The sequence below is a fragment of the Phlebotomus papatasi genome, chromosome 3, assembly GCF_024763615.1.
Source record: "Phlebotomus papatasi isolate M1 chromosome 3, Ppap_2.1, whole genome shotgun sequence".
Classification (NCBI taxonomy): Eukaryota; Metazoa; Arthropoda; class Insecta; order Diptera; family Psychodidae; genus Phlebotomus; species Phlebotomus papatasi.
The window spans coordinates 49,537,739-49,554,538 of record NC_077224.1 but is presented as its reverse complement, the minus strand read 5'-3'; the positions used below and the strand labels follow the sequence as shown (position 1 = coordinate 49,554,538).

General features: G+C 35.3%; 2 protein-coding genes across 2 annotated transcripts in view; both read left to right on the top strand.

The window, feature by feature from the left end:
• The first annotated feature begins 1,307 nt into the window (after positions 1-1,307).
• On the top strand, positions 1,308-2,452 carry LOC129808075 (general transcription factor IIH subunit 3). Its single transcript, XM_055857759.1, has 3 exons — positions 1,308-1,426; positions 1,497-1,677; positions 1,739-2,452. The coding sequence occupies exons 1-3, from the start codon at positions 1,420-1,422 to the stop codon at positions 2,415-2,417; spliced, it is 867 nt and encodes a 288-aa protein (XP_055713734.1). The 5' UTR covers positions 1,308-1,419; the 3' UTR covers positions 2,418-2,452.
• A 75-nt stretch (positions 2,453-2,527) lies between these two features.
• Positions 2,528-16,800, top strand: part of LOC129808074 (E3 ubiquitin-protein ligase HECW2) — a 92,550-nt gene continuing 78,277 nt past the window's right edge. The window contains exons 1-2 of the mRNA XM_055857756.1: positions 2,528-2,906; positions 12,035-13,208. Coding sequence (XP_055713731.1) covers positions 2,732-2,906; positions 12,035-13,208 — 1,349 coding nt within the window. The 5' untranslated portion in view covers positions 2,528-2,731. The remainder of the gene's footprint in view (positions 2,907-12,034; positions 13,209-16,800) is intronic.

Here is a 16,800-nt window from a genome sequence, read left to right as displayed (position 1 = left end):
ATTGTGGATTGTGGAAACTGCTCTCTCGTAGAGTTCGAGCAGTTAAAAATCCATAAAGTGTCTTTAAGAACTTTAGAGACATTTTTGACATTTTTAAATTGGGGATCTGCCATATTTTTGAGGATAGAGATTCATTCATTTAAAAATGTAGAATGAAATTAAACATTTTCTTGTTCAATAAAGTTTTAAAATCTTTTGCACACAAAATATATCTTGCTTTTTTGAGGAGCGAAATAAAAAAAATGACAACAGCTTGTTGTTGTTGTTACCTTATAGACAAACCCTGAAGGGCTAACAAAATTAATTATTTTCTTAAAAATATTAATCTCTTCTAGAAAATACAAATAACGTTTTAGGAGTCAATTTAAAATATAAATCTACAAAACTTACTTTAAAATGAGAAGTCTGTGGACTGCCACACAAAATATTCTTTCAATTTTTGAGGTTAGGCTTATCATAACCTTAAACTTTTCACACAACCCATTAACCAAATAAAAACATGATTTAACGAAAATTTTCTTTTAGCAAAAAAGAAATAGATAAAAATTTAAATTTCAATGTAATAAAAAAATGGAAAATGAATTTTTCTTGTTCTAAAATTGTATTAAAAAAATTTTAAATTAACTATCACCCATCCTCTTTCCTCTTCCTTCAAACTTATTTAGACTACACCCTCCACTTCTGATATTCGTTCTAACTACCTTTTTAATCAGTTTAGCAAACAGAATTTATTTTTTTACTTGTTTTATTGCCTTCCTGAAGCTTTGAGACTCCCTAAACATAAAAAAATTATTTTTTTGGTCTAAATTGCATGCAAAACTTTAAACGCAATTATCTCCTAAATTAGAAGAGACAGACCCCGTAAACTTTCTATTGAAAATATATTTTTTTTTAGAACTAAAATTGTATGAAAACTTTAAACACAATTATCTGATAAACCAGAAGATATATACCCCGTAAACTTTGAATCAAAAATTACTTTTTTCGACCTAAATTGTATGCAAAACTTTAAACACGATTATCTCCTAAACTAAAAGAGATAGACCCCCTAAACTTTACAACGAATATATATATTTTTTTTGGAACTAAAATTGTATGAAAAATTTTTGACGCAATTATCTCCTAAACTAGAAAAGATAGATTAATCAAATCAAAAATTATTTTTTTAAGCCTAAATTGTAAATTTACAAAACTGATGCTCTTTAAAAATCGTTATTTTTAAAAATATTTGAATATACAAAACAGCGCCATCTTAAAACAGAACCCATAATTTTTTTTGGAGAGTTTTGCTTTCCAATCCGCTTTCCAGTGCATTGCATTGTGTCAAATAGAAGGAAACGTAAACAATCTTGGTTTTTCCTATTTCCTCGTGTTTTCCTGGAGAATATTATCTAAATCTGTGCGCAAAGGACCAAAAGGATGTCAGGTAAAATAATCTAGTGAGGAAGTCTTTTAAACAAGTGCATTTCTTTAAGAAAATTGGTTGGTTTTTGTAGAACCTGCAGATTGCAATTTGCTGGTGATTGTTCTGGACACCAATCCCAGCCAGAGGATCATCCGAATAAATACACACCACATGACCCAGTGTCTGGACTCTATAATAGCCTTTGGGAATGCCCATCTAATGCAGAGGGCTCAGAATAAACTGGCAGTTCTGGCTTGTCATCACCATGCGACGTAAATTTCACAATATTGTTTTTGGCTCGAAGATCCGAGTTAATTTTGAATGATTTTGCAGGGAATTCCTCTATCCGACTCCGGGGAAACCAATGGAAGTGCGCCAGATCGATGGGCAGTACGAGTTATTTACTCTGGTGGAGAAAACTGTTAAGACCAAACTGACGGATTTGATAACGAATTCCCCAAGGATGCATGGGCATACGGAATCTCTGCTGGCGGGAACAATGACCATGGCTCTCTGCTACATCGCCCGGATGAATAGGATTAAGGCTCCGGGCACGAGAATTTCTTCCAGGATCCTGGTAGTGACGGGCAGTAATGAATGTGCATCTCAGTACATGACGTACATGAATGTCTTCTTTACTGCCCAGAAGCAGAACATTGTGATTGATGTGTGTGCTTTGGATAAGTCCCTGAGTCTCCTGCAGCAGGGCTGTGACATCACAGGGGGGCAGTATCTCAAATTGCCGCAGCTGGAGGGTCTCCTGCAGTATCTCCTCTGGGTATTCCTGCCAGATCCTCATACACGCACCAAGCTAGTTCTGCCTCCGCCCGTGAAGGTGGACTACAGGGCTGCTTGCTTCTGCCACCGGGAACTTATTGATATTGGCTACGTGTGCTCCGTCTGTTTGTCCATCTTCTGCAAATACAGCCCCATTTGTACTACCTGTCACACTGTCTTCAAGACTCCAGCCCCAATTGCAGCAAAACCCAAAAAGAAGAAGATCCGGACGTGAATTTTTCGCCTGGAAAATAAATGCTGGGAAATCTTTGTTTTTGTTTTGATTTGGCTTGAAAAAAAGTGAGGTTATGAAAGTTTCCTTCAGCGGCAACTTTCGGAAAAAATTCGAAGCTTTTCAGTCACTTTTTTGTGGTGCCTGTGTAATTTATTGTGAGGTGTTTTGTTCTCGAAAAAATGCATTAAAAAAGAGAATCTCATGGTGCAATTTGTGGATAAAGTGTGTTGAGGTGTACAGGGGTAACTGGGGCAGAAGCTGTGCCCCATGATTTGGGTGTGAGTGCGCGTTTTGGGTGTGAAAAATTGTGATAAATGGAAAAGTGCGACAATGCGAATGATCCGGAGAAAGTGGCTGGGAATGCGGATGTGGAAGTGGCTGAACACCTCAGTCGCATTGACATTGAGGGGGCCACGAGCCTGTCTGGTCTCCGGGCCATTGATGACGATGCCGCGGATGAGGAGGAACTCCCGGATTCAGCAATTGAAGGTACTTCTTCGACTTTTTTTTCTTCATCTTCTCCGGGGAGACACCCTCAGATGCTGTCCGAACGGATGTTCCAATTAGAGTCAATTAAGCCCCGTGAGGAATTTGATGTAGAGAGATCCATCAATTCTCCGGGTAGTTATCATGTGTGCGTGCAATTAAGTGGAATTATCACCCAAGAAGACTCTCAGTTTTACTGTACTTCCCGCCCTGGGAACATCTCCAGTCCCAGTTCTCAATCATTCATACCCAAGTGTCCCTTGTTGCCCCTCCCGGACTATCGACCAGCTGGTCGGTAGCGCGATCGATTGAACAGCGGCAGAACGGTGGAATAAGGGTCAATTGGGGGTATAATTTGCAGTGATTGCACATTTTCAAACACACGGCGTCTTATCTTGGAGCACAAGCGTCCTGGACATCACCAAAATTCTCTCCTGTTTCAAGCCGGATTACCCATTTAATTATTCTGCAAAAAATATCCCATAAAAGTTTTTACGACAAAAATTAAGAGGTTCATAAAACGTTCTAATACGGGATTTTACGAACAATGTCAAGAGCATAAACCAAGTGGAAAATTGTTAGTTTTTTATTAAAAGTGTCTTTTACTCCGATAATTAGCTTTAGAAGTGTTCAATTAAAATAACAAACTGAAAAAAAAGGAAGGTGAGTCCATCAAAGATTCGGTTCCGCTATCTCGAGGCACTTGATCCATAGGGTGAAAGGAACGTCTATTGACACTGTTTAAGAACTCGTGTCAGCACCTATTGACACCCTACTCTGTACCATTTGGGATATGAAATTTGAACATGTCTGTTTATAGTAAAAGGTATATTACAGAAAAAACGTTATATTACTTTGATTTTATTGGATGCATTAATCCTTTAACGACGAGACACTTTTTACGTACTGAAAATCAACAATAAAAAATAAACTGAGAAACATAATCAATAATAAGTTTTACATCTAACCTTGGAAAGTCCAACAGAGTCTGATTCGGTGTATTTTGTGCTTCTATGAACGATAGGGACAAAAATAGCCCAAAAATTTAAGTAATTTTTCTGACAATACCAATGAATAATATTTTTCGATTTAGTGAAAAATATTACGTATGAGTATTGCAGTTTTTATTTCCAAAACGGTTTTGCTTTAAAAAAATTGGAAGTATAAAAAATAAATAAAATCAATTATGGATTTGAGAATTTAAAAATTCGCCATTTTCGAGCTTAAATATTTACTATATAGCAAAGGCAAAAAACAAATGATCAGTAAAAAATTCTAAATGGGCAGTACAAAATTAAAAATGAGCAGTAAAAGGGACAGATAATCCTAACCGGCTTATGTAGGTGAGATTCTTAACGTGAGCTAACTCGGAGTGCATGCAAATTCGATTTAGAGCTGAAATTGTGAGTCGCCATTCAGTTATCTTGAATCAAATTCGTGAAATTATACAAATTTTGTATTTAAACCAAAATATCAAGGATTTGGATGAACTGACAGAAAAGTGTTATATGGGTGAAATGTAGACCAGAATGTTCTCTATAATTTTGCCGTAGAACTTGAACTCATCGATTACTCAGAAGCCAAGATAAGCGAGGTTTTTTGTTTCTTAACTCGTTTTTTCATCCAGAGTTCCCCAAGTAGTCATTTGTTGAACTTCAACTATATCAAAGAATTGTTGTATTTTGCAGGACTTTCCATTTAAAACCCTATTTTAAGTGTCTTGGTGGAGTAGAGGCAGTCAAATTGGCATCTGAGTGATTTCAAAGCGTTATTATGGGAAAAATCAATTTTTTCACACTTAAACGGCAAAATCGGAGTGATAGCGTAGTCTGAGTGGAAAATGATGTATGGACGAAATGTAGAGACAAATGTGCTCTACAATTATGTCGAAGTAATCATCAAAATCGGTTCAGCGACAGTCGAGATAATTGAGGTTATGTGATATTGAAATTGGTTTTTCGACTGTGGCGCCCCTGGTGTTGGTCCCACGAAGTTCAAATATTCTAGAAAGTTGTAGCATTTGGTGAGATCTTTCGTTTAAGCTCTCACCCATCAAAATCGGTCACATAGAACCGGAGATATGATTTTTTGAATTTTGTGAACTTTGACCCCTCATATCTCCGGTTCTATTGAAACCACAGCGCGCATACGCACCATTTTGGAAACGTCCTAGACTGGACTACACATACTAAAATTTCATTAACTTGCACAATGCCGTTTTTGAGAAAAGTGACTTTGAATTTCGATGAATTTTGACGCTATCACAGCGCCACCTATGGTGACTTTTTGAACTTCCATCTGAAAGTGCTCATCGAGACGAAACCAAAAAGGTAAAATTTAGGCCGCTATGTTAATTAGAACCGGAGATAGAGGCCGGTCAATGTTCGAACTTTGACCCCTTATAGCTCGGGTCAGGGGTTTTAGATCGACTTAAGGTTTTTTTTGTTTGATAGGTATAATCAACGGCTACAACATACTAAAATTTCAGCCCGATGCACAATGGAATTTTTGAGTTATTTAACTTTTAAGATTTAAAAATTTTCTTTTTAAAAAAAGCGCCCCTAGCGGTGGTTTTATGAACTTGCGATGTTAGAAGGGGAAGTGGCATTTTACGAGAGCTTTCCAAAAAGCCCTCACTTTTTAAATTCTGACAATTAGAACCGGAGTAATGGCCATTTTAAGAAATTTTTTTTGGACCCTTATAGCTCGGGTCAGGGGGGTCGGGGGACCTTAAGTTTGGTATTGATGGAAAGCTCTAAGGCCCAGCTATAACATACTAAAATTTGAGCCCGCTCGATGCCATAGGGGCGGAGCTATTGAGAAAACAAAAAAATGGGGGTCTTCAAAATGGCGGAAGGAGGGGTGGGGGGTGGGGGGTCAATACACCAAGTTGCAATTTTCACCCGATATATAACCTTTGCCGAAAACCGCAAGTCAATATCTTTTTTAGTTTAGGAGCTATTAAGCTCCAAAGAGCGGCCGGCCGGGAACGTAAAATAGCCACATATATATTCGTGATCAGGAAGTGCTGAAACACATTTTGGCTAAGTTTGAGGTCGATCGGACGACATGAAATTTTGTTAGGATTATAGTAGGTGAGATTGTTAAGAATCTCACCTAATATCTAATTATGGTCGGTAAAAAACTTAAATCTTTACAAAAACGGGCCTAATTTATACAGTGAGTGTCAATGTTATGAGGCACGAGTACATCTGAAAAACGCTACTGGTAGACCCAGGGTTTCGACTCAAAAAGTCGATAACCACATTCTAGGTATCTCTGATAGTAACCCCATGATGTTTGCTTCAAAAATTCAAAGTCGGCTGGTTACAGAAGGCATACAGGCTTCAAATGCTTCGAAAATCAAACTCAAAATTAAAGAAAATATAAGAATAGGTACTTGGCTCGAAAGATTTCATTGGTAAGCAAAACCAAACTGCGTAAGAGGTTGTATTTTTACGTTTTTAGCATGCTCCAAGTGAATTTACAACCTTTCAACCAGATTGGTTTTGTTTACCAATGGAAACCTGCAAACCAAGTAATTATTCTTACCACTTTCATGAACTTGCGGTTGGTTTTGAAGCCTGTAGGGTAAAATTTGGAATGTGAGACAGTTTGGAAAGTGGGACCAAGCAATGTGAAATGTGGGACACCTCCCTCAAAATTTGATAATAAACCAATTAAATATTATAATTTTCGATCAAACGAATATTAATCCTAATTTTGTGATTATTTGAAAAGTTAAAAATGCAAAAGGCGTTACTAAACAATAAAAGAGTGACTTGCAAAAAGAATTTGAAAAATGTATTGCATGCGTGATGTTCGTAACCTTAACGCGGTAGCTGTCATTTTCTCTATTTATTATGGAAGTTGATAGGAAAATCTCAAAGTCTTTTGCTTGATTTCTTGGCAAAATTTGTGATTTATTATTAAGTGCGCAGTGAAATTTAAAGGATATACATCCATTTAAAACGTGAATAAAAAATATTTGTGAAATATTTAAGTTAAAAAGAGAAAAAAGTGATTTTATTTTGTGTTGCATTCAAAACAACTTTTTTGAAATCATGGACAAGTTGTTTTTGTGAATAAATTTGGTACTTTTGTGTAGTGAAATCACATCAACAAGGAAGAAAACCATCCCTAAGTATCCGGAGATATAGTTGCAACAACAGTAGTAGCTGTTAAGGAGGTAATCTCCTGGAGAAAGGCTACCAAAGCCATCCAGATTCCCAATACCACCTTGTTTGACAGTTTGGTCAGCGAAAATACCTGGAAAACCTGGAAAAGGGCAAGTACTGCAGTACTGCAGTACTTCCGAAGCACCTGGAAATGGACCTGGGCAGTTTGGGTAAAGAAATGTACTAAAAATTGTATCCTCATCAAAGATGTAATTGCTGGACACTGCAGCGCACCTGTTTGAAATTTACGGAACCTCTTTTTGTTGGTACGTCCAGGAAGTTCTTGGTAATTTGGATTACTTGAGCGTCACTAGGAGAAAAAGGGCATAACCATACAACCATCCAATGCAAGTATTGCGCAGAAAAACCACACCAATTGGTTTTTGTACATATTTCATAAATTATTTTGTCATTAATATCCATCTGTGTCCACCTTTCCAAAAGTTTTTGTCCCACTTTCCAAAATTTTGTCCATCTTTTTAAAATGTGTTCTTTTCTGAATTGTTTGAATTTTCCAATTAATCAGTCGAAATTTGTAATAAAAGTTGTGAAAATTCTGTTAGAATACTTCACAAGGAATCCCATGACGCAAAGAAAATGAAAAAAATAAATATTTATCCAACTCAAAAATGTATTTCAAATTGAAATTTTTCTTAAGTGTCCCACTTTCCAAAGTTCACCCTATGCCTTCTGTAACCAGCCGACTCTGAATTTTTGAAGCAAACATCATGGAGTTACTATCAGAGATACCTAGAATGCGGTTATCGACTTTTTGAGTCGAAACCCTGGGTCTACCAGTAGCGTTTTTCAGATGTATACTCGTGCCTCATAACTATAATATTTGACCATTTTATGTATAACTTTTCATGAATTTCCATAAAATTTGGCAATTAAGCGACGCCGATTCCTTCCAGCAGTATCTCTGGACAATATCCCACCTTTCAACTTTTTGTAATTTGCCATTATAACCTAAATTATGAATTATCAAAAAACTGATTATTTCTTGTTATTTATCATCACTCTTACACCTATATATTTAACATTGACAGCCTTAAAAATGTACAAATCCACCATTTGCCTATCAAATGACATAAGCTCAAAATGTAACTGGTTTACATAAAGTTGGTTGCACGTTTTCACCATTTTGAATTAGTTTTTTTAATGAGGCAACAAACTTTTGATTTTTCAAAAATGACCAACTTTTGGAAAACAATTATTTTTGATATGAAATAAAATTAATTATTTTTTTGAAAACTATAAATAATATCTACGGATTACAAGGAACTCATCTGCAAAAAGAAAAATTTGGAAAAGTATTTTTTTCTATCATTTTTTTCATTTGATTTCTCAAACATCCATTAGGCAACAAACTATTGACACTCACTGTATATTTAACATTTAAAATATTTCCATATAGAGTGAAAAGCCCCTCATTTTCCCTTTGCCAAAATTTGGACGATAATATCACTGTTTCAAATTTTTTTGTTACTGATCAATTTTAACTTTTTACTGCTCATTTATTCAATGCCTATAGCAAATAGCTAGAGACTTGCAAAAAATATTCTAGATTCCTTCAACCTTCTACTTTACAATTATATACAGACATAAGAAAAAAATAACTTCAGGTAGTCAGGAAAAAATATTTTCTTTATGGGACACCGGTGTTACAATCGTCCCTAAAGGGTTAAATAATTTTCAACATTTTGACAAAAGTGTCAATAGGGGTTCCTTGTCGAACAGCCGTTTCTCCGATCCTAGCTAAAAAATATTACTTAAAAATCCTACAGTGCGATCAACTTTTTTTCCTTATAACTTTAACACTTTTTAGGTGTAAAAATATATCAGCATTTTTAATGTTATTTTTACACCTTTTTAAGGGTAAAATTAACATGAAAAAACGGTAACTTTAACCACTACACCCAGAAACCAAAATATTTACACCGATTTCGGATCAATACTGCAGGGTAAAATAAACATTTCTGGAATGTTATTTTAACTTTTTCGGATTTCTCTCAGGGTAGAAACGAGATTTAATCCTTGAAGGACGAATGGGACATCGGTGTCCTAAAAATAAAGACTAATTTTTGGGATTATTAAAAGGACAAAATATCTTTCTATAGTCAAAAAATTGTTTTTGTTTCTGAGGCACTGGTGTGCCACGCGTCCTTTACGGAAAAGAAAATGATCTAGATTAAAAAATGTTGTTTTTTTTCTATACAAAAATTTAATTGCAAATTTTGGTAGTTTTGGAATTTTCATTTTTTTAAATTTATTTGAAAAAATGACATAAATTTTTAAGGTTAGAATACTTTCCAATTTGAGAAAAGATATTTAAAACAAAAAAAATACTGTAAAGAAATAAGAATTAAAGTCACAGAAATGCCAAAAGTAAAGAAACCGGGAAAAAGAAATTTAATGACAATAATAAAAACTAATTGTTTTGTTTTGTAAAGTTGGTATTCTAGAATTTGAGGTTATGTATGATCTTACGTAGAGAAAAGGTTATGTCACAAACTGAAGATTTTAAACTTAATTTAAAACACAATTTTTGAATTATTTTTTTAATTATGCAAAAATTGCCTTTTAAATTGAGTTTAAAAGTAAAAGTTAAAAGAAAATCAGGGTCCAACGACTGAATTTTAAATATTTTTAAATGAAAATTTCAGAAAATATAGTTTAAATGTTGTACATATATATGCACAAAATTTTAAAATAAAAATTTATTCTGTTAAAAAAAATAGAGAATAATTGTATTTTCCAGTCATTTGGCCCATGTAACCCTTAACTCTTTCGCGTCTTTAGGGTCATATATGACCCGGGGAAAAAAGTTTCTTTTTGGCTATTTACATTAATTGAAATCTAACTGGAGTCTTGAGAAAATAAGCCAAGAATCTTACATTCTTCTATTATGATGTCGTGCACGAACAGATAGATTTCAATTAATGTAAATACCCAAAAAAAACTTTTTTCCCCGAGTCATGACATTACCCTAAAGACGCGAAAGAGTTAATGAATCTGACCTTGTTGCAATATAATGTAATAGTAAAGAAAAATCCGATGTGAACAGTTTTATCAATAGTGGTCCGGAAATCGTCGGAAGTAAAAAATGCATCAACTTTTTCCAGGGCTTTCGGCTCAATCAGTCAAGCCTTCATCAGTGGTCAAGTCTTTAAGTGTGCGCAGAGTGCGAACAAAGACTGGCTCACTGACACCACAAAAATCCCGAGAAAAAGGAAAATATAAAATTTGTTATTGCCTAGAGTAGTGAAAATTGTTAAATTAGTAAGTGTCACCATTCTCTAAATGTGGCCGGTCCAAATAAGTTTGACCAAGTTGAACGAAACTCAGAGAAGAACTTAAAGACTTGATGAAGGCCTGGAGACTGAGCCGAAAGCTCTGGAAAAAATTGATTCATTTTCCTTGAGTGATCTTCCACTTCCGACAATTTCCGGACCCCATTGATAAAAATATATTTTAATAGCTCGTATTATATCACACATCTCCTGAAACAAATTAAGTCAGATTTATTAACGGAATATTTGAAAATTATTGTGTCTTTGAAGCCAGAGTACCTATGTGTGAAACTTGACAAACTTTCCCTATTTAGAAACGTTTAAATTAATCAGAATCAGTTATATTTTTTGAATTTAAAATTTAATGGATACCAATTTTAGGTATTATATTTTTATTTGGTTATAAGTTTAGTTTAGATTTTCAGGTTATTTATTAAACATAACGTTAAAAAAAATTGGAATTACTGTGTTATTGTGTAGAGAATTCACTTAAATTTTTATCCGTATTTTTTGCTTGTAGATTTCTTAGAGTTCTAGGTTCTAATTGACTGAATCTTTCTAGGTTAAAATTTGTCGAAATTTTGTTTTCAGGATTTGGAGTTTCTTTAATATCTCAAAAAAGGAACTTAGATAAGTTAAGTTTTCGAGGTTAAGGTTAATATAACCTCACATTTCGGAATGTTATTTTTATTTAAAAAGCAACGATCTGAGTTGGTTTACTTATCATAGCCCAAATTTTTATAGCACAATTTGAAAAAAAAAATGAATATTTTGGAGTTTTTATTCTGGTTATTTTACGTCGATTGAAGAGTTTTGTGGGTACTTATAATTTCTGAAATCCTAGTAGATTAAACTGGGGCACCACTGAACATGGGGTAGCACCGAACCCTGCGTTTTTTTAAATTAGATATTGGACCTTAGAGGATGAGACCTGTTTGAATTCATAGGATACTACAGGGATGCTTGCGATGGTTGTCCTCTGCAGAATTGTTCGTCATGGTCCATGTAATTTAGAAATAAAAATCAGTGTTTCCCTTATAATGTTTTGCGGGCAGTTCGGATAGTTCCTAAATAGTTAACACTAAAAAATGATACGTGTTGCTTTATTTTTTTAATTATAATAGAGGAAATATTGTATTTTTTATAAACACTTATGTAAGGTCTTTCTCTTGTTTATTTCTACTAAGAAATTCATAAAAGAGTAGATAAATAAATATAAGTTTTTGCAGTAAAACCGTATGAAAAACGCAGCTAACTTTGAAGGGGCGTGGCTTTAATTAGTATTTACACTTTTTCGGAATTTTGAATAATTTTATCGGATGGAGAAAACGTATCTTTTGAGTACAGACGGTATAGACAACAAACACAGTAAGTGGGCGTGGTTTAAAGAAGGTGATTTGATTGGCAATTGGTTGAAAAAAAATGAATATTAAATTCGTATAGTGCTTGCAATGCTTGCACTCTTGGTTTTTATCTCATTGTAGCTTTTATGACTTCATTGAATATTAGAATAATGACCCCATATAGTTGCCACGAGTAGGAAAATCGATTTTCAAGGAATGTCTAATGACATTTTAATTTACTCTTTTTCTCCCTCTCCCTCTCTCTCTCTCTCCTCTCTCTGTTTCTCGCGGCTTTTCCCGCTGTGCTGTCGCCACAGGTGCCGAAGCTACTGCGGAACCGCCTGAAGACAATCCAGGCGCCGCTGAGGCCGCAACAGTTTCCGAGGCGGTATTCCCAAGTCCCGCTGAGGTCCACTCACCCAGCGAGTCCACTTCCGTTCCGCTGACGATGTCCGGCGTACGCCGGAAGTCACGTCCGATGCCTAGTTACGAAAATGACTCGGTGGTGGTGAATGGGACAAAGCGGAAGGTGCGGAATAGTGATGCCAGGATGCCAGGACCGACGGATAGTGAATACTTTCACATTTGGCATGCCAGTGAGGGAGGCGGAGAGGATTTTGAGGCTCCGCCGTTGCCACCGAAGAATATTGGGGGAGGGAATGGACTGCATCGGCCACTAGAACGTTCCTGGCCACCCAGAATCTCCAGGCTGACAAAGCCAATGTGTGAATTTAGCTTTGACATTATCGATACGGATGAGGCTCTGCTGAGTCTGCCGACAGATGTCAGTTCGGCGGATCAGGTGAATTTTGTGCCCGGGGAATTTTTCACGGAGCACCGTCAGACGGCCACACTGAAGCCGGGAAAGTCAATTGACTGTGATTTTGCGCCATTGGCCACACCCGAAACGGATGGAAGTCTGTCTGATCGGATGGCAGAGAATAGTGGAGGGAGTGGTGGTCATACGCCAAAGCTGAAGCCACTGATGAAGAAGAAAATCGGTCCGGACAATTACATCAGCACAATCCTGGCCAAGAAGGTCGTGGAGCAATGTGAGAATGCGGAAGAGGGTGATGAAGTGGCTGAGGCTAATGGGCTGTCAGTGCCTGGAGAATCCAGCACTGAGGACTTTGTCACAGTGAAACCGCACAAACCCCTGACCAGACAATTGTCCAATGGCAAAAGTAAATTCCATCCCAATGGTTTCATTTCGGCCACTGAGCAGGAATTGGCTCTCGAGGAGGACAATCAGCACTATATGCTGTGCAGAAAGCTATCTCCACATCGACCGAGGAGTCCTCCGTCGGGCTCTTCTACGCGATCAGCTTCGCCGTTGGACAATGTGATGTCTTCTCCGGAAGGTGCTGCATCTCCAATTGTGCATCAGAAACCCTTCCGGCCGCAGCCGAGGCTGTTGACACGTGTCGGAGGCTCCGGTGGAGGGAATCTCATTTGTCCTCCAACACCCACCCATCATGCCCGACGTCTCAGGTTAGTTCATTTCTGCTTTATACTTTTTTCTTAAATATTTCGAGAGGAAAAATATTATTTTGACTTAAATTATTTTTTTTAGCTCAGAGCAAAAGTGGGCTATTTTAATAGAGAAATGCTTTTACTAAAGATCTTTTTTTTCTCTGAATATTTTATTTACAAATTGTAACTTTTCATTTGCAAAAGGGCCTAGTGAAAATCCTTTACTTTGCCTTAATATTTTTAGTTTTAATTTTATTTTTAATTTTTAGAAAATAATTTTTTGGTGAAAAATTTGAAAACATAACAAAAGACATCACATTTCGTTCGTAAAACTTTACAACAGCGAATTACACTAAGCTAAGCCATTTTCAATAAAAATATTATGTTGTGAAATTTTCGTGAAATTTTCGAAACTTTGAAATTTTCAGCTTACCGGATTTTATTTTTTCCCATGGACTTTTCTTACATTCACTTTTAAAATAAAGTTTTCTTATTAATAAGAGCTTTAGAATAAGAATAAGAGAATTTGGAGCTACATTTAGCTCTAGGGTAAATCTTTGCAGCTTCGTACAGTTATAATAATAATAATAATAATGCTGGCACAACGTTCCATAGAGGAACTAGGCCTTCCCACAAGGGGAGTTCGGAACATCCATTATAATTTTTCTTATACGGGATGAGATTGTCAGTCCCGTCTCGTGAAATCAAGGGCAGGAAGCTCACTGGATGCAATCCGAACACTTTTAACGCCAGAAAAATTTCTGGTGTCCTAAAAGGGATCCGAACCCGGGACACTTGCACCATAGAACGAGTGCTCTACCACTTGATTTATTGATTGCTCAGTTGCAGCTTCATAAATGACATTTTTTTTCTATTTTACAAAATGAATCTAACCCATAGCCATGTATTCTAATAACTAGTCCAACTCCTCTTATCCAAAAAAAAAAATTGGAGTCCTAGGTCTCTTTCCCTAGGTTTAAGAAATAAAAATAAGAAATAGGCAAAAAACTGAAATTTTAATATGCAATTTTTTATGTATTTTTTTCATATTTCAAGAAACTTCTCGAAAAGAAAAACAACTATTACAAGGTATAGAGAGGTTGTCAGGCTTAACATTGACGTAAATTTTTTTTGTTTGGAGCGGGCTGTTTTGGTATTTTTGTGGAAAATTCACAAACATTACTACCTTGGCAGCTCGAGAAAATCGAACTTTTGTAGTTTTATAAAAGTATCAGTCAAAACTATTGATCACCGGCTTTGAGTCTATAAGAAAACCTGGCATAATACTAAACATTTTTCACGAAAAATTTGAAGAAAAGCACGCACTTCCACACGAAAGTAAGACTTAATGAGATGTTAGCTGAGATTCTTTACAATCTCAGTCTTTTTTGATCTAGGTTCTGCCTATATATCAAATCAAACAATAAGCCTAAATATAGTTTTTGTAGTTGAGATTCTTTCATTATCAATTCAATAACATTTAAAACATCTTCTATAACACCGATTGTAAATGTTAGAGAAAATCCGTGGATTACAATAGATTGGAGTATGAGAGAATCACACCTACTAGACTGTCAGAATGCAGTGAAAAAATGCTGTTTCAAGTGTCGTAAAAACATCTATTAGAAAAATGGCATGAAAGTGATTTTAAAACGCATGACTCCTCCTCCAAACATTTAAAGAAAGTAGTTGAAAGTTCCATTTAAATATTTATGTGAGTATTTTTGTATCTAAATGAAGTGTTTACGATGAAAATAAGGTGTACGTAGGTGTACTAGATTTTGTACGTAGTTGAGCAAACCGAGCAGCTTTGTAAAAATTGCGACTAATTTTTCATGTTTGTGTAGGGGGAACTCCCAGAATTTCCATGGATTTTGTATGATGGGATTACGAACCTAATAAGTAAAAGTTTTTTGACAGTAGTGCTATAATTGATTCGGCTTGTGTAGCATTCGCTAAAAAAATCTTGAAACTTAGACATCATTTTCTGTACGAAACTTGAAATTTTAATTTTAGCATTCCCTAACCAGCTTAAAATATATATACAAAGATTTTAGTCATTTTTTATTTTATTTTAATAAAAGCATTGGAATCCTATTTCAGCCATGGAATAGAGAAAATAAATAAATTAAAAGAAATTTTATCGACAAGGGCACCTAAATTACTAGTTAGTATTAAATTTTTACCATAGATAGACTGGAATTATAAGAAGAGACTTTTCGTTCCCAAAGCAACATTTTGAAAAAAAAAGTTATTAAATATTAAAAATATTTACAAAAAAATAAAAATAGTTTTCCCAGTTTTTTTGTGAACTTTTACGAAATTAACGGCCTTTGAAAATGATCGAAAAAAAGTTATGCCTTCGGAATAGAGAAAAATAGTTTAGAAAATATGTACAGTAGAGTCGCTATAGTCCATATTTGGTTTCAAATTTGACACTTGGGTCGCACTATAGTCCATGTAATTTTTTAAAATTATCAACGATTTTTAGTATTGAAATTGCTCGACGGCTTCCACTTTCTTTGCGATTGTGGTACTTGTCCTTGCTCTCTTCATTGTGGATCACAATTATCACAACTACTTAATAAAGTTTGCCAAAAATATTAAAATAATTATGCATGTCGCATACTAAAAAACATAACCTAACTTAAAATCAGTGTTTTGAAATCAACGGTCGATAAATTGTGGACTATAGAGCGATGGCTTATAGCGAGACTCTACTGTAGAATGGTAAATTTTCTATCAGAATGCGCTGATAATACATTTTTTGGTATCATCAGAATTGGTAAAATCTTCTAAAAAATCGCCATCTTGAATTAGCATAGTATAACTAACTGATAAAATAGGCCACGCCCCTTCAAATATTTTCAGTAATTTAAATAAATTTTCTGAATTTCGTGCAGCATTTCTATGAAGCATCTCATTCGTTCAATTTGACGGGAAAGTGAATAAAGAGTTGGGATTTACATGGAACAACACTTAGAATAAATAGACGTGTCACGTGTCATAACAGAATTTTATATTTCCCCCATAGTATAAACAATCTTACGGAACGGATAATCAAAACCTCCCTGAAGCTGGCCGAAGGCCAGCCGAACGCGGGTTTGTGTCTTGGCTAAGAAAAACCGTTGCAAATTCAAATATTTTTTGTGTGTCTCGACTAAAAAACACTGAGAAAAATTGAAATAATTATATAATAATGAAAAGAAAATTGCGGAAAATCTGTTTTTCATTGAAAATTATGGTGTGTGTCTTGGCTAAAAAGAAATTGATATGTACAATTTCCCAACTTTTTCTCTCTTAAAGTTCTTTACGAACATAAAAAAATTTTGAACGAGTTCTCTGGTAAGTAACCATTTCAAAGGTTTTATTTTCCCTAACAAATCTCTTTGTTTCCTGGACTAATCATCCTGGATGTGATACATGTATGCAAGTTTAAAGAAAAGTCGTGTTTCACCAATGGTTTCCTTCTACTAAATTTTTCCCTACGGGGTTGCCATTTATCTCACTACCCAAAATAGATAGCCCACTAAATCTCTAATAAAATGTACCATGTGCCATGCCTGACAAATCCTTTGTTTCCTGGACAGATCATCCTGGATGTGATACA